The 23,327-nt window shown below is 43.5% G+C and overlaps 1 protein-coding gene across 1 annotated transcript; it reads left to right on the forward strand.

Moving 5' to 3' along the window:
* The first annotated feature begins 366 nt into the window (after positions 1 to 366).
* On the forward strand, positions 367 to 14,040 carry LOC129821109 (vesicle-trafficking protein SEC22a-like). Its single transcript, XM_055878411.1, has 7 exons — positions 367 to 538; positions 2,048 to 2,261; positions 4,989 to 5,152; positions 5,452 to 5,625; positions 9,033 to 9,151; positions 9,461 to 9,529; positions 13,268 to 14,040. The coding sequence occupies exons 2-7, from the start codon at positions 2,080 to 2,082 to the stop codon at positions 13,466 to 13,468; spliced, it is 909 nt and encodes a 302-aa protein (XP_055734386.1). The 5' UTR covers positions 367 to 538; positions 2,048 to 2,079; the 3' UTR covers positions 13,469 to 14,040.
* Positions 14,041 to 23,327: the final 9,287 nt, after the last annotated feature.

Genomic DNA, 23,327 nt, shown 5'->3' on the forward strand with positions numbered 1-23,327 from the left:
GGGATGCACATTAAATTGTGTGATCGCCAATATACTGTAATGAAACAGCAGAGAGCAGGTCTCGAACCCTCGACCTACCTTCTAAGCCCGAAGTCCAGCGCGCTATCGACTGTGCCGCAAAAGCATGCTCGTGCGGCAGAGTCGATTTCCGCGCTTATAAACCCAGGGTCGTTACACTACGTCCTCCTTTCAAAGAGCGCGTGCGACCTCGCGCTAGTTTGCGACTCTACGTCTTACAGGAACGCGCTCACCAGCCAAGCACACGCACAGTCGTGGATGCAAGGTCCGATCACTTCTGACACCAATGTAATGAAACAGGCAGGGAGCAGGTCTCGAACCTTCGACCCCGAGGTCTGGCGCGCTATCGACTGTGCTGCAAAAGCATGCTCGTGCGGCAGAGTCGATTTCCGCGCTTATAAACCCAGGGTCGTTACAATACCATAGAAGAAGAATGGATGTAGCTATAAAAATGAAACGTGCCCTGTGATGTTACCGTAGCATCAACTTCGCAGCGGTGCATTGACACGTGTCTTTTCAGGTTAGTTTGCAAAAATAACAATTCCTGTCCATGTGTTTTGAAGGCCATGCTTGACAATGTTAGTTTTGCTTTTCCTAGCTAGCGTCCTACAGCAGTAGCCATGTGCATTAACTAGCTGGTAACTTTAGTTAGCTAATTGACAGCAGGTAGGAGAGCGCAAATGGCTTGTTTGAGGAACTAACGTTAACTAACTAGCCAGGTAACTTTAGCAAGGTGGCGCCTTTGTTTGTGAAATTATGCGACATAGATATAGCTAGATTTTGCAATACTTTTGCAATGCTTTTAAAAACTCAGACTATTGAACTTGCGATGTAAGTTAAGCTAAACCGCTAACTAGCAACTATCACTATCTTTAAATTCGCAATCCTCAAATGTTTACCCAGCATTATCCTGCTGCAAAAGGTAACTAGCTAACGTAAACTCACGCAAAGTCGTACATCGCCTTGGTCCGTACAATTTCTCTTATTTTTACCGCCCCCAAAACGTAATGCTTCCAGATTAACTGTAATGGCAATACCATTGTAAAGCACAATTTCTCCCCTTTCCAACATGATCAATTACATGACCTAAACGCTGCCCGTTTCTGCATAATTAAAGCAGGCAATGAGCCCCATCGGGTCTTTTTAAAAATGGCGGGTGGGGAAGCGAAACTAATGCGTGATAGTGAGAAGAACAGATGTCTTGTGGGAAAATTGCTTTTTTCACTGATCTGTCCAACTTATCACCTTATCGCCTCAAATGTAAATAAAACACTATAAAGAGTTTATATAATGTGTCATTACATACCTATTTGAATGGCGTTTTTAGGGCGGTGCTAAAGTGATCTAAACGGCGCCTTTGAGAATGATTATTAAAAAAATGACTAGGTATCCCCCCTTACCCCTTGATTGTAAGACAGAAATAGTTGCTTTATGCGTGCTGTACGTTACGACATGACAGGTCACGATGTAACGGAGGGTCTGTTTTTTTTCCAATTTTTCTCCAATACTATAGAGCCATTACCATGTCGATCAACGCTTGAATAGAAACCTAGTTCACACCCCCGATTTTGAAGTCAACACAGTCGCTACAGTCCCATTAGTTTTCTTTGTAGCCTCGTTTGAATGTTGCGGTTGCGCACATTTGTACGGAATGGGGTGAATTTACGTTACTTGTCCAGTGTTGCTGAGCTAGCAATGCCTAGACAATCGCTTATGCGTGGACCATATCATGGCAAACTGACAAATGTTTCAGGCTCACTCAAGACACATGTACCCTGTTAACTAGTTTGCTAGCGAGCGTCTAGACGGTGACGTGGGCACACAGTTGTCGTTAGTACTAGCAGTTCCTCAAGGTGCTATCCAAGGTACTGAACCGTGGCAGTCTAGATTAGATGGTAATATTGATATGCTGCCAGGCTAATCTGGCAATTTTAGGAAACATTTATCAGTTTTAGTTAAATTGTATCAGAAAGCTCATGACTTAACAATCATCATGCCCTTGAATCTATGAACATGCTCTGTTTTGAAGGTGTCAGTCCGGAGTGCGTGTAGAGCAGTAAGATGTCCATGGTCCTGTTTGCCTTGGTGATGAGGAGTACGGATGGTCTACCCCTGTCTGCCACCACAGACTATGAGCAGGACGAAGGCCTACAGGAAACCAAGATGCAGATCAAAACTCTGTCTGAGAAACTCTCCACTTTCCCAAGCCGCTGCTCTCTGAAGACAGGAAAGTTCAATATCCAGTAAGTTTGGCTTAACTGTGAATCATAGTGGTATTATCCAAGATTTTATATTAACTCTTGTAGTAGACTTTGATATTTTCACCACCAAAAGTTGCTAGCAATTCTCTATACCCGCCCAGACTGCATCCGACGCCGTGTCCTCCGAACATGTACAGACCAGTTGGCTAGAGTTTTTACGGATGTATTCAACATCTATCCCAGTCTGTTGTCCCCACTTGCTTCAAGCTGTCCACCATTGTTCCTGTGCCCAAGACAGCAAAAGTCATTTTGTTCAGTTACCATCACCCTGTAGTTCTCACTTCTGTCATCATGAAGTGCTTTGAGAGTTAAGGAACTTCCAACTTACTGACACTCTAGGCCCACTACAATTTGCGTACCGCCCCAAAAGATACACAGATGACGCAATCGCCGTCACACTGCCCTATCCCATCTGGACATAAGGAATATCTATGTATAATTACAATAATGCTGTTCTTTGACTACAGCTCAGCCTTCAACACCATAGTGCCCTCCAAGCTCATCACTAAACTCAGGCCCTGGGTCTGAACCCATCCCTGTGCAACGGAGTCCTGGATTCCTAATGGGCCGACCCCAGGTGGTGAAGGTAGGCAACACCTTCACTACGTTGATCCTCAACACGGCGGTCCCACAAGGGTGCGTTCTCAGCCCCCTCCTGTACTCCGTTTACCCATGATTGTGTCCACGCATGTCTCTAACTCAATTAAGTTTGAAGACGACACAACATTGGTAGGTCTTATTACCAACAATGACGAGACAGGGTGGAGGTGAGGGCCCTGGCAGAGTGGTGCCAGAAAACCCCCCCCAAAAAACCCTCTCCCTCCGTCAACAAAATGAAGGAGCTTATCGTGGACTTCAGGAGACAGCCGAGAGAGCACGCCCCCATCCACATCGACGGGGCCACAGTGGCGAGGTTGAAACGCTTCATGTTCCTCAACGTGCACATCACTGACAAACTGAAGTGATCCATTCACAATGTGTTGAAGGCGCAACAGTGCTTCTTCAACCTCAGGAGGCTGAAGAAATTTGGCTTGTCCCTTAAAACCTTCACAAATTTCTACAGATGCACCATCGCGAGTATCCTGTTGGGCTGTATCACATCCTTGTATGGCAATTGCACCATCCACAACTGCAGGGCTCTCCAGAGGGTGGTGCTGTAAGCCCAACGCATCACCGGGGGCACACTGCCTGCCCTCCAGGACATCTACAGCAACTGGTGTCACAGGAAGGTCAAGAAGATCATCAAGGACCTCCGGCACCAGAGCCACGGCATGTTCACCCCGCTACCATCTAGAAGACGCCGAGAGTACAGCTGGGACCGAGAGACTGAAAAAACGTTTAGATATCCAGGCCATCAGACTGTTAAATAGTCACCATTAGCTGGCCTCTGCCCAGTACCCTGCCCTGAACTTAGTCACTGTTACTAGCAGGCTACCTCCCAGTACTCTACCCTGCACCTTAGACTGCTGCTCTCTGTGTACAGAGTCATTGAACACTGGTCACTTTAATGTTTACATACTCTTTTACCCACCATATGTATATTCTGTATTGTGGTCTAGGCTTATCCTATATAACTACTGCTGTAAACACATTTTCTATTCATTTACTGTCCATAATGTCTATCCACACGTCATACATTTATATTCTGGACTGATATTGCTAATTAGGATATTTCTTAATTCCTTCATTGACATTTTTGAGATCTGTGTGTGTTGGGTATTACTGCACTGTTGGAGTTATAAAACATAAGCATTTCTCTGCACTTGCAAGAACCTCTACAAAATGTGTACGTGACCAATAATATTTGATAGTATAATTTTGCTTTGAATGGTGTTGTTATCACTGTGTCCTCATTTTATAAAATGCTTAGCAATTGTCTGTTTACATGGAAATGGGTTATTAGCTAATTGGTCCCATTAAGACAGCAGATATTGGCTTGAATAAAAAGGAGTGTATACACACATGCGCATCCCTCTCTCCAGCAGCAGGGTTGGTTGGCCATCCACTCTACAGTCTGAAGCCTCATTTGATATCTCAAGGTCCTTTAATCAAGGCTCAACATTGGCCTTGACACTGAAGGAAAGTAACTGAGGATGTGCCAGACGGCATTTAAATCACTGGTTAATTCAATGGAACGATTTAAAGATCCTTTTGGGCAATGCCTAACTCTGATGTATTGGACCTTTAAGGGTTTCTGCTCCGGGTGGGTGGGGCCTTTAGTCAGCCCCTGCCTGGCACTCTCCAAATTACTGTTATTCATCATAAGCAGAGAGGGGGGAGGAGAGGGAGCTCGCTGTTCCCACTTCCCCTCTCTTTTCAATGCCTATTGGGTGAGTGTCGTGTTTCTTTCTGAAGTTATTTACAGTGGTTAACATACTGGCATCGCTCTACAATGCAGTCACACAACTAACAAGCCTTCAAGCCACCTGATGTTAAAATGTTGAATAGATTTTCTGTAGTTTTATTAATGAATTTGTTGGAAACACGTCTTTGGTGAAGATTTTTTTGTGTTAGGCTATATCTTAGAGATCATTCTCCAAACGGATGGTATGATGCCAGTGTTTGTTACAGACACTAATTGAATTTGGTCTCGAAGGTCATCACATGCAGGGGACATTTCTTAGTTTTTCTGATTTGGTTGGTGTACTTAGATACTGTACTTCCCACTGTTCAGCACTGCAATTGCAGTAGATGATGGTTGTGTGTTAGTTTCACCAGTTCTCTGGGAATAGGATATCTGGCGGTGTGTACGGAGAACTGCCCCAACTCCCTGGCCTTTGGTTTCCTAGAAGAGCTGCAGAGGGAGATTCTCGACAGGTGCGACGGCTTTCTCGTCCGCAACACTGTGAGGCCTTACTCCTTCAACGAGTTTGGTGAGTCTCTCCTCTGTTTTCCCTAGCCTGGTCCCATGTTTGTTGGTCCTGTAACCAACTCATATGGTCAGTATGGCATGACAACATGATCTGTGACCCGAGTATGTTTTCCCTACAAATGCATATTTTGCCTTACTGTCAAATCAAACAGGGTTTGTTTTTAAAGCAACACTTTCAAATTAAAACCCTGTTGTACCTACATGATTAGTATGATAATGGTAGTTATATAACTGCTGCTATGACATTCCTTTCCAGCGTAGGTTGTTTTTTAATACCCTTTTTTTTACTGGCACTTCCAGACGACTTCCTCCAGGATACGATGCAGCGCTACAATAGCCCCCGCTCTCTGACCTCTAAGATCAACCTGGCTGACATGCAGTCAGAGCTCAAGATGATACCGACATACCAGCTGTCCCCTGAGGACCTACGGTTCGGCTTCCCGCGCCGCAAGCTCTTCCAGTACAAGAGCATAAGTAAGTTCCACACATGTACGCACTGGGGTTGCCGGTAATAGCTGGCTTTTGGCTGGATTTAAATTATTATATATATATTTTTTTTAAAGCTGACGAATAATATTGGTGCTGGCCAATTGTCCGGGATAAAACAATTCCCATTGCGACATGATTTGTAGCCTATTCAATGATTGACATACCAGTCGACGTAAATACATTTGACTGGTCGTGCTTATCGGTCTATAGGTTAATTTGCATAATTTAGTTGAATTCAATTGGCACGTACAGTATATTCGTTAAGCATCTTATCACACGCGTACAGCATACAGATGCAGAGCATTCTGCTGCAGCATCTTGTGGGGCTTTCAAGAAAACTGGCAACTAAAAATACTAGGTCAAATCATGACGTCAGTGATCATCAGGTTGGAAAGTGAGCTCTAGAAAGAAGCCAGAGTTCCTGAGTTGGATGACAGTTGAAATAGATTTTTACAAGTCACTCCCCCCAGTTGTCTTGCATGTTCGGAAGTCAGCTCTTTCCGAGTTCAGTTATTTTGACCGCAGCAACTGAAGGCAGGCTTAATCAGTGTCACACAACTTTGTAATGAGCTGGAGGCAGTATGTATTTAGACATACTTCATTGTTTGAAACCTGAATGTTTAAATACATATGAGGCATGTCAAAGTAGCCTATTAGATCTCTCTAAATTTTCTAATGTATATTTTTATCTGTCACATGAAACTGCTCACATGTGCAGTGCCATTTTGACAACTGTTTTCCCTCTAATTGTGGAACAAACATTACTGCATAGCCTACTGCCTTGTGTGCATTGCTGCGCTTATGTGAATAAATACTAGTTTATCAACATCTTTTAAGCTAAACGTTCTGATCTGTTGCATCACTCATTGTTTTTTAAAATATTTTTTATTTTAATGTGACCTAGGCCTACTTGTGTGAATTTGGGATTTATCTTTCACAACGGTCCCAGAGTCTGTTTGGATAGGCTATTTCTTTCTCCACAAGCTGACCAATAGAATAGGTAGCCTGACATACTGTAGGCTAGTGACTTGTTGGCTGAGGCCTTTTTCAATCAAAGCACCTAGCTGCCTTTGATGCTTTTAGGCACTGTAAAATATGATTCTTCATATAAGCTTTAACATAATCACTTAACTGTGTACTGAATGACAAATGGATTTCATCTGCATTCCATCTAGCTCATTCTAATCTTCCCTTATCCCATTTATCTAAGCCTTTACTGAAGGTATCTCCCATTGTCACGTTAGCACATGTTTAAAATGGCTTCCATCCATTCCATACCTCATGGACAGCTTGGTTGGGAACAGAGCCAAAGTTAATCATATGAAAGCCTTATGGGGCAGCTCTCTGAATGACACCTTACCCTGCAGCTGTTTGTGTGTGTCTGGCCCGGCCACTCCATTAGTGATCCCTGACTGAGACATGCGTCCATAGACCCCCCCCCCCCCCCCCCCCCTGATACTCTGGATCAGTAACTTCTGACACCTTCACATCTGTAACCTCAGCTAAGGGATTCTGTCCTGGGTCACCACAGCTCCTCTGTCTCCCTCAAGAACCACTGCTTTCCTATTCACGTTCCTATCGCTCACTGTGGATATGGGAAGAGTAGAAGGATTCATAATCACATTGTTTTAACGCTGTAGTTAAGATTCCACATTTTGGGATTGAATCAGTGGTTTCTTTTCAGATGTTGGGAGAATTCTAAGATTGCACATGATGGTGTAGTGCAGGGCTATTCAACTGAAGGCCCGAGGGCTAGATCTCACCCTTTTATCAATTTAGTCTTGCCCCTTGTGACAGGCTGGCTGATTGATACCTTGTCATCTTAAAGGCTTGAAAGAGGAACTGAAAAATAAATGGCTGTAAGTCCGCAGTTTTTAAAATAAATGAAGTACTTTTATAAATTAAACGCTGATGGCTAAAACAAATGGTTTTTCCACACAATCAGGAAACAAGAAAAAACAGGCCCCGATTACACATTGCAGGCACCTGTTCTGATTTAGCCATTCCCACCAATTAGGCAATACAACTGGTAATGTTTGGAGATGACAAAGTGCAGTTTATGGATTAAATGAATGCTGAGTTGATGCAGAAAAGAAATAGCATTGCATCACAATGAATACTTTGAATAAATTTAAAAAATATACATTTATTCCATAGTGAACATGAATTAAAAACAATTCTGACCTATTGTCAAAATGCTACAATGCCTATTAGTGTGGTTTCTAGCGCTAATTTGGCATATTTTAATTTTTTAAAAGTGCTTCGCTAAGAATTTGGCTCTTTCATGGTTGGACTAAGATATTATGACCCCAAGCATGAAAACTAAGACCCCAAATTTCAGTCTGAAGGAAGTATGTTCCAGGAACACATACTGTACGTGCCTCTCTCTCATGCAACATGTTAAAATGTAATGCTACAACCTAATGACTGGGGGAAATTAATTCAAAGCATATTTCCTTCAGACTGAAATTTGGAATTGGGCTACTTGATTGCCATCTATTTGTTATTTATAACTTTTATTGAGATGATGGCAAGGTCAGATTCAAATGTTTCTTAAAACAGAGAATCAAATAAATAGCTTGCTGGTCCATGTTTTCACTATCTCTGTGTTAGGGGAGTAAAGAGGAAACATTTAGGTTTCAGAGGATTTTTAAAACTACCTGATTACTGTAATCAACATTTTAAGTGCCTTGTATGGCATGTGTTTTTGATAGTTCTTCTGAAGAGGATCACATTCAGCAACCCTGGCATCCAGTAGTCCCATTGGATAACATGTCCTAATAAGCTAAGAAACCCCTGTTCAGACTCCTGATTACCCTAAACGCATTCGTATGAGATAGTTATTAACTAATAATTTAGCTTTAGTGTCACCGCCCATTAATTATGTTTGTCCTCATCACTTTGAGGCCATTCTAGAGAGCTCAGCGTCCCACAATCCTGAGCTGTGGTGGAGAAGCAACATGAGGAATATAGCAGGGGCAGAGATGCCTCTTTTCCTTAGACGTTGTAGTTTCTAGTTTTGCTGTTGGTTGTCTCTTTCTTGGTTTTTGTTGGTGTCTGTCCCCTCCAGCAATTCACTTTTTGAATGTGACTCCCATAAAAAATATAGTTGAATAGCCCTGGTGTAGTGCTTTACCATTTCTTTTACACCTATTCTCAGAACCCATAAACTAATCCTGCTATATGTAGCCATTTTTAATATTGATATTAATGTAGTCACGACTACTTCACACCAAACCCTACGTCAGTGAAGTGTCTGGCAGGGAGTGTGTTGTGATGTCCTTCAGGACAGGATGTGGCTTTATCAATCAGAGCTTCTTAATGTGTCTATGGCTCATTGGCCAGCAGGTCATTACTGCTGATTCTTTACAGTTCCCTTCCTCTCCTCCCAGCTCCCAGCCAGCAGCTTGAGCCGGTGTCTCTACCTGGCATCATCTCCTGTGTGCTAAGCATCTTCTGTGGAGGCCTCAATCTACTCCAAGGGTTTCATGCCATAGAGGGCTTTATGCAGGTACAGTAAGAACGTAGAGATACATTGCATTTTATTTACTTCTATGGGTATGACAAAAGTGAACACCTGTAACTATAATATGTAAAACCAAGCCTTCATAGGAATCATTTAAACACCTCTTAGTTGGAGATGAGCTTAAGCATTTCAGGAGCTATTTTTGCCCAGTGCTTTTGTTAGCTGGTTGTTTCCGGTTTCACCAAGTCTTTGTGAAAGCCTACCTGCTGCTAAACATTCCGTGGCTATACATTAATTTACCTCAATCTATACTTCTCCCTTCTCTACCTCCTTACCCGTCCTGTGCATCTGCAGAGTCACAACGATGAAGACTTTAATGACATGATTGCCTTTTTCCTGGGCACAGCAGCCTGTTTGTATCAGGTAAGTGATGGCGAGTAAGAGCTGCTTGCCTCTGCCTGGCTGACACTGCTGAGTGACTAACAACCCTGCACTTTACATCACAGCATGATTTACGTCACAACTCTGTGTACAGAGGGGGGGGGGGGGTGTGTTAGACCATATGCAGTATACAGTGCATTTGGAAAATATTCAGACCCCTTCCCTCTTTCCACATTGTTATGTTACAGCCTTATTCTAAAATGTATTAAATAAAATAAATTCTGCATCAATCTATGCTACCCCATAATGATAACGTGACAACAGGTTTTCAGAATTTTGCAAATGTATTACATTTATTTTATTTTTTTAAAGACACCTTTACACAGAATTGAGCTTAGGTGCATCCTGTTTCCATTTATCATCCTTGATGTTTCTACAGCTTGATTGGAATCCACCCTTTGGTAAATTCAATTGATTCTACATGATTTGGAAAGGCACTCATATATAATTAGTCCCACAGTTGTCAGAGCAAAAACTAAGCCGTGAGGTTGAAGGAGTTGTCCGCAGAGCTCAGACAGGATTATGTTGAGGCACAGATCTGGGGAAGGGTAACAAAACATTTCTGCAGCATTGAAGGTCCCCAAGAACAGTGGCTTCTACCATTCTTAAATAGAAGAAGTTTGGAACCCTCAATACTCTTCCTACAGTTGGCCTCCTGGCCAAACTGAGCAATCAGGGAAGGAGGGCCTTGGTCAGAGGTGACCAAGAACCCAATGGTAACTCTGACAGAGCTCCAGAGTTCCTCCATGGAGATGGTTGTCCTTCTGTAAGGTTCTCCCATCTTTGCAGCACTCCACCAATTAGTCCTTTATGGTAAAGTGGCCAGATGGAAACCATTCCTTAGTAATGGGCACATGAAAGCCCACTTGGAGTTTGCCGAAATGCACCTAAAGGACTCAGACCATGAGAAACAAGATTCTCTGGTCTGATGAAACCAAGATTGAAATCTTTGGCCTGAATGCCAAATGTCACGGCTGGAGGAAACCTGGCACCATCCCTACAGTGAAGCATGGTGGTAGCAGCATTGTGGTGTGAAGATGGTTTTTCAAGTACAGAGATCCTTGATGAACACCTGCTCCAGAGCACTCAGGACCTCACTGAGGTGATGGTTCACCTTCCAACAGGACAACGACCTTAAGCACACAGCCAAGACAACCCAAGGGTGGCTTCGGGACAAGTGTCTGAATATCCTTGAGTGGCCCAGCTATAACCTGATCAAACATCTCTGGAGAGACCTGAAAATAGCTGTGCAGCGACAATCCCCATCCAACCTGACAGAGCTTGAGAGGATCTGCAGAGAAGAATGGGAGAAACTCCCCAAATAAAGATGTGCCAAGTTTGTAGCGTCATACCCAAGAAGGCTATAATCGCTGCCAAAGGTGTTTCAACAAGGTACTGAGTAAAAAGTCTGACTACTTATGTAAATGTGATATTTCAGTAGATTTTTATAATTTTGCAAACATTTCTAAACCTATTTTTAGGGATGCACGATATATCGGATTCGGCCAATATTAGCTGAAAATGCCAACATCGGGTATCGACCGATGTCTAGTTTAACGCCCCGATGTCAAAGCTGGCGTGCATATCTATATAACGTACGTACATGACTTAGTGCCAAATTTTCCTTGGAGTCATTATGTGCAACACAGCATTCCTAAACATCCCACAATGTATGCTGTGTGGATCGAGCAGTCAGCAAAGTAACAATTTCAGCAAGACAACTCAAAGTGCGAAATCCATTGAAGCCAAGATAATGGAATTCATTGCCCTTGACAATCAACCGTTCTGTCGTGGGTGATGTTTGCTTTCGCCGACTGGTCGAGCACCGGTACACACTACCAAGTGCGCAATTTTTCAGATGTTGCACAGTAATGGCGTCACTGCTATTAGCTTCACGACACATACTATGAACTGCCATTTGCGTCTTTGCGTGTCAAGATGCAGTAGCATTGTCAAAGCTGTACAAAAGTCTGCAAACACTGGCCACGAACGACGTGTTTACAATACCGTGTTGGTAATAAAGCATCATTTGTTTGACCGCAACTTCTGGGGTAGCTAGCTTTAGCTTGGTACCTAGCTAGCACCAATACAACCAGCCTGTAAACAATGACCAGTAGAACCTGCAGTCATTTTCATTCTTAGCAATGATTTAGGAATCCTTCTAAGTATTAACTAGGTTGCCACTTGTTCGCCTATTGAAATTGAACTTCAGTTCATGCAAATAAATAACTCTGTTGCCCAAGCTGAGTAGCTAAGTTGCTAATGTTATAAGCAGCCAGCTAGCTTCATCTGGCTAGTGAGGCTCGACCGCATCGGGTTATGTGTTGTGAAGCTAGCCACAATAAGGATTAGGCACAATAGTGGCATTTGCGGTTTGCCTTAAATAAGTTATTGACAGTAAAGAGAATCAATTTTAGAATAAGGCTGTCATGTCAAAGGGTCTGAATACTTTCCAAATTCACTGTATATGCAAAAGTATGTGGACACCCCTTCAAATTAGTGTATTAGGCTATTTTGGCCACAGGTTGCTGACAGGAGTATAAAATTGAGCACACAGCCATGCAATCTCCATGCAGTAGAATGGCCTTACTGAAGTGCTCAGTGACTTTCAATGTGGCACCGTCATCGGATGTGACCTTTCCAACAAGTCAGTTTGTTAAATTCTACCCTGCTAGTGCTGCCCCGGTCAACTACGTGCTGTTATTGGGAAGTGGAAACGTCTAGGAGCAACAACGGCTCAGCCACAACGTGGTAGGCCACACAAGCTCTCAAAGGGACCGCTGAAGCACAGCGCATAAATCGTCTACTCCGTTGCAACACTCACTACCGAGTTCGAAACTGCCTCTGGAAGCAACGTCAGCACAATAGCTGTTCGGGAGCTTAATGAAATGGGTTTCCATGGCTGAGCAGTCACACGCCATTGGATGCTGGAGCAGTGGAAACGCCTTCTCTGGAGAAATTAATCATGCTTCACCATCTTGCAGTCTGATGGACGAATCTGGGTTTGGCGGATGCCAGGAGAACGCTACCTTCCCCAATCTGTAGTGCCAACTGAAGTTTGGAGGAGTAATAATGGTCTGGGGCTGTTTCTCATTGTTTGGGCTAGACCACTTAGTTCCAGTGATGGGAAATCTTAACGCTACAGCATGCAATGACATTCTAGATGATTCTGTGTTTCCAAATATTTGTCAACAGTTTTGGGGAAGACCCTTTCCAGTTTCAGCATGACATTGACCCCGTGCACAAAGCGAGGTTCATACAGAAATGGTTTGTCGACTGACCTGCACGAGCCCTGACCTCAACCACATCGAACACCTTTGGGATGAATTGGAATGCCGACTGCGAGCCAGCCCAACATCAGTGCCCGAACTCACTAATGCTCTTGTGGCTGAGATGTTCTAATAGCAGGTGTCCACATACTTTTGGTTGTGTAGTCTAGCTACAATTTTCACATTGTACTCGAAGTGTCCTTGGGTACATTGAAAAGTGCGAAAAATGTATTTGTTTTAAATGGAGTCTATGGCTTTTTTGATTTCTCGTAGCAGATTGACACGTGCACTAAATTGGGGCATCCTGATTTTAAAAAAAATCATTGATCGTAGCTCTCTTGGTCAAAATTGGACATGGTTTGAAAGCAAAAAGATTGGTTTTCTGCAAGTGATCTTCATTTTCAATACAATGCAGTAGCTCTAGTCTCACAGTTGCCCTTTCTCTCTGCAGTTTTACCTGTTTGCTTACTTCTCTGTGAGGAGGAACATTAAGTCATTCCTGGCCTTCGCCCTGATCTGTCTGTCCAACATCTGCCTGTTTGAACTGAGGAACGTGTGGCAGATCCTCTTCCACGTGACTGTAGCGGCCTTCATGACACTACAGATCAGTCTGAGGCAGCTGCAGTGCAAAGCTCCGGACTACAACGTCTGACAAACCACAACCACGAGACTTACAACATGAAAAAAAAAAACTTTTGTCTGAAAGATACTTACCACCAACATCAAAACTAGAAACCACTACAATGTCTAAGGAAAAGAGTAATCTCTGCCTTTATCTTCCTCACGTTGCTTCTCCACCACAGCTCAGGATTGATGGATGCTGAGCTCACTCTAGAGTGACCTCAAAGTGATGCAGACCAATAGAATTAATGGGTGGTGCCACTATAGCTAAATTATTAGTTAATTGGCTAATTACACTCATGAATGTCTTTGGTGGAATTAACAGGAGTCTGAACAGGGGTTTCTGTCTTAGACTATTAGGACATGTTTGCAAATTGGACTACTAGAGGTCAGGGTTTCTGAATGTGCTCCTCTTTTTGCCATGTGTACTGCATGTCCAGTGAGGTTAGGTCAGTACTCAACTGTCATTCTCTGAATTCCTGGCATCCCATACGTGTCTCACATGTTTAGATCATTTTTGTAGTTAGGCAATTTTTTTGTTGACATGGCTAGTAAATATTTGTGTTGATTATGAATTTACTTTTGAATAAATTATGTGCATGATTATGGTCAACTTTTTTTTATTTATTTTTTTAAGCCATACAATTATGCACACTCACTAAGCCTGTAATGTCCATGTTTTACTTTTTTGTTGCAGGCGTCAGTCATATGCTATTGCTTGATAGCAGAGTTGGGTATGGCATATGTTTAAACAAAAGATGTAATGTGGTGTTATCCGACTGGCACCATTGGGAGGACAATCTTGTCAACTGACAGACCCCTGGTGCAGAGGTGGTAACAAGCAGCCACTGCTGGAAAGGATTTAATTTACCAGTGAGCCCTCACCAACCCCATATTTGAGGGTATTAGCTAATTTAATGATGAGTTGAGGAATTGTGCAAATAATGTTATGGTCTTTATTTTGGGTGTATCCATGGCCAGTGTCAGTCAGACTAGATCTATTCTCCACTCATGCAGTGACTAAACATGGAACCAAGTATTAAAAACATTTGGAAACTACCTACATGTATATCTGGGGACTGACTACTGCACTAATTCAAGCCTTAAAGGTTTGAACAATTTAAGGACCTGTGCTTGTTTTCAATTAATATGGTCAAATAAACCCAACTTAGCAAAGAGCAATTTCTCAAGCAATAATCTTTGCTAGGACTGTCAGTGGTCTGAGGGAAACTGAAAACTAGCTGTTGTTGGCAGAGGTTTGGAACTCTTGGTCTAACAAATGTATGGCTTGGTGATGTTACCAGGCAGGTCAAAACTACATGACACCAAAACAATCTGAAATTTCACGTGGTCATTTCAATCCTTTCTTATACTTGTGACGACCCTCCCACTCTGTCTGCCGTATTCTTTCTCTTTGCTCTTGTTTTCCTTTATTATAGGATGTCGGTGGGTGGAGCCGGGAGGGTCGTCAGCGAAATGGGACATGCTTGGGTTTGTCCCGGAATAAATAGACCTTTTCCCCATTCATTGAAGAGACTCTCAACGCAGACGCACTTGTTGGATTTTGGTTGTGGCTGTTTTTGGTCGTTTTGCTTTGGCACCTTTCAACACCCCTCATTATTACGTCTATGCAAGCAACCACTCACTTGCACTACTGACTACATACACCATTGTTAATTGTATATTGTTTACTTTAGTTAAGGAATAACAAAAATAGATTTTTCTACGTTGTCTCCCTTTTTTGTTATGGGCTTTGAGCCGGTTAGTCACACCTCATATCTATCTAAATAAATGCAACATGTTTTTGGACTGCGCTGGGCCTTTTAAGATTTGTCACTGACAATGGCCAAAACCTATTAGCATGGACATCTTAACAGACTTACTCTCCAGTATGGAATGGGTCATAAAAACGTTATTTTTATGTTGGCTATTTGGACTGACATAATTCTGCAATCATGTAATTACACAACATCAAGAAGAGTCATTTTACATATGACTTTTCTGATGTGCACAAAGAATTTGACTTAATCTTCTATTACACGTTTCATATGAATTTCCCCTTTATTCCTTTTTGAGAACAAGCGCTACTGATTTATGAAGATCAGACCCAGATATCTGGCTGCATCACCTATTCAGTTACAGAAGCAGAGTTTCAGGCAAGAAGCAGTGAGAGGTAGGCGTTTTGGGAGACTTCATGGTGATGACCTCTTATTAGTGTGTTCAATATTAGAAGCAGCAGAAATGTCATCCAGAGGTACATGGAGCTCTTGGCTCAATATTCCTCTATGTTCTTAATCAGGAAGTGTGCGGTTGAATGCAGATGAAGACCCCTTGGGTGTTTTATAAGGGGGACATTGTAGCTCTTTTGTTGTGCTATTTCTATTTGAAAGCAAATGAGTGGCCGTCAGAGGCCTATTTGTGACTATTCTAATCTACTCCGACAAACATAATTAAGGCTATTTTCTCACTGCCCACAGCATTCATGGCCAGCTCACAGGTGTGGTGCTTTTAAAGGGTAAGGACTATGTCATTTAACAAGATGACCATTGTATTATTATGAGTCCTGCTTAAATCACTTCCACCACATGTACTGTAGGCTACTTACAAGTATATTTTAAAAACAAATTCTTTTTTTTCTTCATTCAGTTTTGTAGGGAATATAGTGATATCCTAAATCATATTGCTTTCATCTAGCCAATATCATAGCTATATCATTAGTGAAGACAAGACAAAGGGAGACACTTTAGTACAGCCTATCTATTGCAATCCTTGTAATGGCATCAATGACAGTGTACTGCTGCCCCCCTCTGGACATCTATAGGAACATTCAACTCAAATACTCAGTTGGTTGGTAAGTTCTCTCCTCTTGCTACCAGTACCTGCTTACAGAAAAGGTTCCACTTTAGGGATGGGTTGTTGAAACAGAAATAGCCTACCATTTGGATGGCAAAATACTGAAGAAAAAAATTATTATTATTATATATATATATACACACACACGCTGTGGCCAGTTTATTAGGTACACCACCCCGTTTACGGAAATAATTTGCTCCTACAGACATTGAATCACGTGGCTGTGGCTTGCTCTATAAAGCAGGCCGACAGGCATCAAGGCATTTAGTTACTGCTAGATTGAATGCTAGAATTGGCTAAACAAATGACCTAAGCGACTTTGAGTGTGGCATGATCGTCGGTGCCAGGCACGCCGGTTTCAGTATCTCTGAAACGCAATGTTGTGGCTTGTCATTCAGAGCAGGTGGGCCCACATTTTTTTTCGTGTTGCCTGTTTTGCATGTTATTTTGGCATTAATAGGTGTCACACATCAGTTTGCAAAGAATGTAAAAAAAGAAGCTGCATACAAACATGGTCTCTTTTTTTGCTTTCCTAAGTAAGGCAGCTCCAAAATGCAGGTGTTTCAGCCTTGCTCAGTACTTTCTGTGGTGGTGGGGCAGCCAGCAGAAAATACAGAGCGTAGTGGTTGGTGATGTTCTCTAGTTGCGCCATGATTGGCTCAGTGTTCTGTCACTCATGCGGACACTACGTCACCTCCAAATCTAAGGGTAGAGCTCAAATTAAAGTTACAACTGTTAACTCGGAACTGGGAAATCTGACTTCAGTGAGTTTAAGACAACTGGGAACTCGTGGGGGGAAAAACGAGCCCCGACTGGGAAAATATGTTTTGAATGGTCATCCAACTCGGAATTGTAAGTCAGGAACTTGGCCCTCTGTCTAGAGCTACGACCTGAAGATCACTGACATCATCATGAAATCTACCTTGTTTTTTTCAGTTCTCAGTTGTCTTGCACCAGATATCCAGAGAATGGCAGACTTTGATAACAAAGTTTGATGACAAAACTTGCCCACGAAGGACCGCCGCACCACCTTCCTGTTTAAGTTAGCACAGCACAATAAGGTGAGTCCAAAAATGTCTTGTATGCTGAAGCATAAATAATGTAATATGCCAGGGAGATATGTATACTGTAGCTAAGAAAGTAATACTTAGTGTATGTTGTGTGGCAAGCTGTTAGTAGGCCAAGTGCCTCACCCTAATAATTTGGTCTGTTTTCCCCTCTTAATTTCGGCTAATGTTCTGACTTTGTGGTGCACATGTAGCTTATAACCTGTTTTAGAGAAATTTAATCATTGAATATTGTAAGAGCTTTCATTGTCTGCTTATTTGCCCGCTTTATTTGTCCTAAGGTTCTGACTTGGTGTACAGGAAGAACAGTGTAATTATGTCGCTGTACATTTCAAAGTGCTGAACAAATATTTATATTGAATACGTCCGTCCTAGCTCGCTCATTAATGTCTTAGTCTAAATTATGGATCTTATCCGCTTGCCGTCCCCTTATGCCATAGTTTGTACATCTCAATTGTCAGTAGAACCAACATTTGTTTTTGCAAGTAAGCCATATAAGCTACAGTACCAGTCAAAAGTTTGGACACACCCACTCATTCAAGGGTTTTTCCTAATGTTTTACTATTTTCTACATTGTAGAATAATAGTGAAGACATCAACACTATGAAATAACACATATGGAATCATGTAGTAACCAAAAAAGTGTTAAACAAATCTAAATATATTTTATCTTTGACATTCTTCAAAGTAGCCACCATTTGCTGTGATGACAGCTTTGCACACTGTTGGCATTCTCTCAACCAGCTTCACCTGGAATGCTTTTTCAACAGACTTGGAGTTCCCACATATGCTGAGCACTTGTTGGCTGCTTTACCTTCACTCTGCGGTCCAACTCATCCCAAACCATCTCAAATGGGTTGAGATCGGGTGACTGTGGAGGCCAGGTCATCTGATGCATCACTCTCCTTCTTGGTCTTTGGGCTGGTTTGCTAACTACATCTCTCAAAGAGTGCAGTGTATAAAGTCAGAACATCTGCTGTCTCAGCTACTGCCTGTCACCAAGGGTGTACCCCAATGCTCGATTCTAGGCCCCACGCTCTTCTCAATTTATATTAACAACATAGCTCAGGCAGTAGGAAGCTCTCTCATCCATTTATATGCATATAATATTTTCTTATACCCAACTGGCCCCTCCCCGGATTTTGTGTTAAACGCTGTACAACAAAGCTTTCTTAGTGTCCAACAAGCTTTCACTGCCCTTAACCTTGTTCCAAAACAAAGGTCATGTGGTTTGGTAAGAATGCCCACACCACTCTCCTTCTTGGTCAAATAGCCCTTACACAGCCTGGAGGTGTGTTGTGTCATTGGAGAGCAAGATGGTGCCGACAGAGAGATCTGCCTCGCTTCTAGTCCTTAGGAAACTTTGTGGAAGCGGATCCTTTGTACGCACCACCCAGGGCATGAACTGATTCCAGAGGCCGAACCAAAACAACGCCGCCGGAGAAGGAGACGGAGTGGTCTTCTGGTCAGACTTCGGAGGCACGCACACCACCGACCGCTTCCGAGTAAATTACTCGCTAATGTCCAGTCCCGAGATAACAAGGTTGACAAAATCAGGGCAAGGGTTGCTTTCCAGAGAGACATCAGAGATTGTAACCTACTCTGTTTCATGGAAACATGGCTCTCTCGGGATATGCTGTCGGAGTCGGTACAGCCACCTGGATTCTCAGTGCGTCGCGCCGACAGGAATAAACATCTCTCTGGGAAGAAAAAGGGCAGGGTGTATGTTTCATGATTAACGACTCATGGTGTAATTGTAACAACACACAGGAATACAGTGCCAGCGACGCGGCCCGCTACCAAAGACTGTGGGCTCTCCTTCTCCATGGCCGACATGAGTAAGACGTTTAAACGTGTTAACCCTCGCAAGTCTGTCGGCCCAGGCGGTATCCCTAGCCGCGTCCTCAGAGCATGTGCAGACCAGCTGGCTGGTGTGTTTATGGACATATTCAATCTCTCCCTATCCCAGTCTGCTGTCCCCACATGCTTCAAGATGGCCACCATTGTTCCTGTACCCAAGAATGCAAAGGTAACTGAACTAAATTATCGCCCTGTAGCACTCACTCCTGTCATTCTGAAGTGCTTTGAGAGACTAGTCAAGGATCATATCACCTCCACCTTACCTGTCAACCTAGACCCACTTCAATTTGCTTACCACCCCAATAGGTCCACAGATGATGTAATCGGCATCACACTGCACACTGCCCTATCCCATCTGGACAAGAGGAATACTTATGTAAGAATGCTGTTTGTTGGCTATAGCTCAGCATTCAACACCATAGTACCCTCCAAGCTCATCATTAAGCTTGAGGCCCTGGGTCTCAACTCCGACCTGTGCAATTGGGTCCTGGACTTCCTGACGGGCCGCCCCCAGGTGATGAACGTAGGAAACAACATCTGCACTATGCTGATCCCCAACACAAGGGTACGTGCTCAGCCCCCTCCTGTACTCCCTGTTCACCCATGACTGCATGGCCATGCACGCCTCCAACTCAATCATCAAGTTTGCAGACGACACAACAGTAGTAGGCCTGATTTACCAACAACGACGAGACAGCTTACAGAGAGGAGGTGAGGGCTCTCGGAGTGTGGTGTCAGGAAAATAACTTCTCACTCAACGTCAAAAAAACAAAGGAGATGATCGTGGACTTCAGGAAACAGCAAAGGGAGAACCCCCCCCTATCCACATTGACGGGAAAGCAGTGGAGAAGGTGGAACGTTTTAAATTCCTCTGTGTGCACATCACTGACAAATTTAATGGTCCACCCACACAGACAGTGGTGAAGAAGGCTGAAGAAATTTGGCTTGTCACCTAAAACCCTCTCAAACTTTTACAGATGCACAATTGAGAGCATCCTGTCGGGCTGTATCACCGCCTGGTACGGCAACTGCACCGCCCACAACCGCAGGGCTCTCCAGAGGGTGGTGCGGTCTGCACAACACATCACCGGGGGAAAACTACCTGCCCTCCAGGACACCTACAGCGCCCGATGTCACGTGAAGGCCAAAAAGATCATCAAGGACAACAACTACCCGAGCCACTGCCTGTTCACCCCGCTACCATCCAGAAGGCGAGGTCAGTACAGGTGCATCAATGCTGGGGCCGAGAGCCTAAAAAACAGCTTCTATCACAGAGAGGCTGCTGCCTACATACAGACTTGAAATCATTGGCCACTTTAACAAATGGAACACTAGTCACTTAATAATGTCACTTTAATAATGTTTACATATCTTGCATTACTCATCTCATATGTACACTGCTCAAAAAAAATAAAGGGAACACTTAAACAACACAATGTAACTCCAAGTCAATCACACTTCTGTGAAATCAAACTGTCCACTTAGGAAGCAACACTGATTGACAATACATTTCACATGCTGTTGTGCAAATGGAATAGACAACAGGTGGAAATTATAGGCAATTAGCAAGACACCCCCAATAAAGGAGTGGTTCTGCAGGTGGTGACCACAGACCACTTCTCAGTTCCTATGCTTCCTGGCTGATGTTTTGGTCACTTTTGAATGCTGGCGGTGCTTTCACTCTAGTGGTAGCATGAGATGGAGTCTACAACCCACACAAGTGGCTCAGGTAGTGCAGCTCATCCAGGATGGCACATCAATGCGAGCTGTGGCAAGAAGGTTTGCTGTGTCTGTCAGCGTAGTGTCCAGAGCATGGAGGCGCTACCAGGAGACAGGCCAGTACATCAGGAGACGTGGAGGAGGCCGTAGGAGGGCAACAACCCAGCAGCAGGACCGCTACCTCCGCCTTTCTGCAAGGAGGAGCAGGAGGAGCACTGCCAGAGCCCTGCAAAATGACCTCCAGCAGGCCACAAATGTGCATGTGTCTGCTCAAACGGTCAGAAACAGACTCCATGAGGGTGGTATGAGGGCCCGACGTCCACAGGTGGGGGTTGTGCTTACAGCCCAACACCGTGCAGGACGTTTGGCATTTGCCAGAGAACACCAAGATTGGCAAATTCGCCACTGGCGCCCTGTGCTCTTCACAGATGAAAGCAGGTTCACACTGAGCACATGTGACAGATGTGACAGAGTCTGGATACGCCGTGGAGAACGTTCTGCTGCCTGCAACATCCTCCAGCATGACCGGTTTGGCGGTGGGTCAGTCATGGTGTGGGGTGGCATTTCTTTGGGGGGCCGCACAGCCCTCCATGTGCTCGCCAGAGGTAGCCTGACTGCCATTAGGTACCGAGATGAGATCCTCAGACCCCTTGTGAGACCATATGCTGGTGCGGTTGGCCCTGGGTTCCTCCTAATGCAAGACAATGCTAGACCTCATGTGGCTGGAGTGTGTCAGCAGTTCCTGCAAGAGGAAGGCATTGATGCTATGGACTGGCCCGCCCATTCCTATACTTAGATTTGTGTGTATTAGGCATTTGTTGTTGACTTGTTAGATATTGCTGCACTGTCAGAACTAGAAGCACAAGCATTTCTCTACACTCGCAATACCATCTGCTAACCATGTGTATGTGACCAATAGCATTTTATTTGTCCTGTTGAAAAACAAATGATAGTCCCACTAAGTGCATACCAGACGGGATGGCGTATTGCTGCAGAATGCTGTGGTAGCCATGCTGGTTAAGTGTGCCTTGAATTCAAAATAAATTACTGACAGTGTCACCAGTAAAGCACCATAACACCTCCTCCTCCATGCTTCACGGTGGGAACCACACATGCAGAGATAATCTGTTTACTTACTCTGCATCTCACAAAGACACGGCAGTTAGAACCAAAAATCTCACATTTTTCATCAGACCAAAGGACAGATTTCCACCGGTCTAATGTCCATTGCTCGTGTTTCTTGGCCCAAGCAAGTCTCTTCTTCTTATTGGTGTCCTTTAGTAGTGGTTTCTTTGCAGCAATTTGACATGAAGGCCTGATTAACGCAGTCTCCTCTGAACAGTTGATGTTGAGATGTGTCTGTTACTTGAACTCTGGGAAGCATTTATTTGGGCTGCAGTTTCTGAGGCTGGTAACTCTAATGAACTTATCCTCTGCAGCAGAGGTAACTCTGGGTCTTCCTTTCCTGTGGCGGTCCTCATGAGAGCCAGTTTCATCATAGCGCTTGATGGTTTTTGCGACTGCACTTGAAGAAACTTTCAAAATACTTGAAAATTTCCGCATTGACTCATCTTCATGTCTTAAAGTAATGATGGACTTTCTCTTTTCTTATTTCAGCTGTTTTTGCCATAATATGGACTTGGTCTTTTACCAAATAGGGCTATCTTCTGTATACCACCTCTACCTTGTCACAACGCATTAAGAAGGAAAGAAATTCCACAAATGAACTTTTAAGTTATTTGAAATGCATTCCAGGTGACTACCTCATGAAGCTGGTTGAGTGAATGCCAAGAGTGTGCAAAGTTGTCATCAAGGGTACTTTGAGGAATCTCAAATATAACATATTTTTTGATTTGTTTAACACTTTTTGGGTTACTACATGATTCCATGTGTTATTTCATAGTTTTGATGTCTTCACTATTATTCTACAATGTAGAAATTAGTCAAAATAAAGAAAACCCCTTGAATGAGTAGGTGTGTCCAAACGTTTGTCTGGTACTGTATGTTTTTTTTCAAGGCAGTAAATGAGGCTGAATGAACTGTTTCGCTGCCAGACAAGGCTCTGCTGATAGCCAGGTGTATTGTTGTGTTGTGTTGTGTAGAGGCTATGCTGGCATGCATCCCAATTATAATTTTTTGGTTTGCCCCACCAAGATTTACACTGTTGAAACGGCCGGCTTCCTGGGCTTTTCACGCAGGACAGTGTCTAGGGTTTACCGAGAATTGTGCAACAAACAAAATCATCCAGTCAATGGGCAGTCCTGTGGGTGAAAACAGCTCGTTGATGAGAGGTTGAGGGGGAATGGCAAGAATTGTGCAAGCTAACAGGCGGGCCACAAACAGGCAAATAACGGTGCAGTACAACAGTGGTGTGCAAAATGGCATCTCGGA

This window comes from Salvelinus fontinalis, chromosome 23, assembly GCF_029448725.1.
Source record: "Salvelinus fontinalis isolate EN_2023a chromosome 23, ASM2944872v1, whole genome shotgun sequence".
Lineage (NCBI taxonomy): Eukaryota > Metazoa > Chordata > Actinopteri > Salmoniformes > Salmonidae > Salvelinus > Salvelinus fontinalis.

What these genes read in the sequence shown, in the direction of transcription:
- LOC129821109 (XM_055878411.1), top strand. Translation starts at nt 2,080, where the DNA reads ATGTCCATGGTCCTGTTTGCCTTGGTGATGAGGAGTACGGATGGTCTA. An exon ending in CTTCCAGTACAAGAGCATAA is followed by an intron (nt 5,626 to 9,032) that starts GTAAGTTCCACA and finishes CTCTCCTCCCAG; the next exon opens with CTCCCAGCCAGCAGCTTGAG. An exon ending in CAGCAGCCTGTTTGTATCAG is followed by an intron (nt 9,530 to 13,267) that starts GTAAGTGATGGC and finishes TTCTCTCTGCAG; the next exon opens with TTTTACCTGTTTGCTTACTT.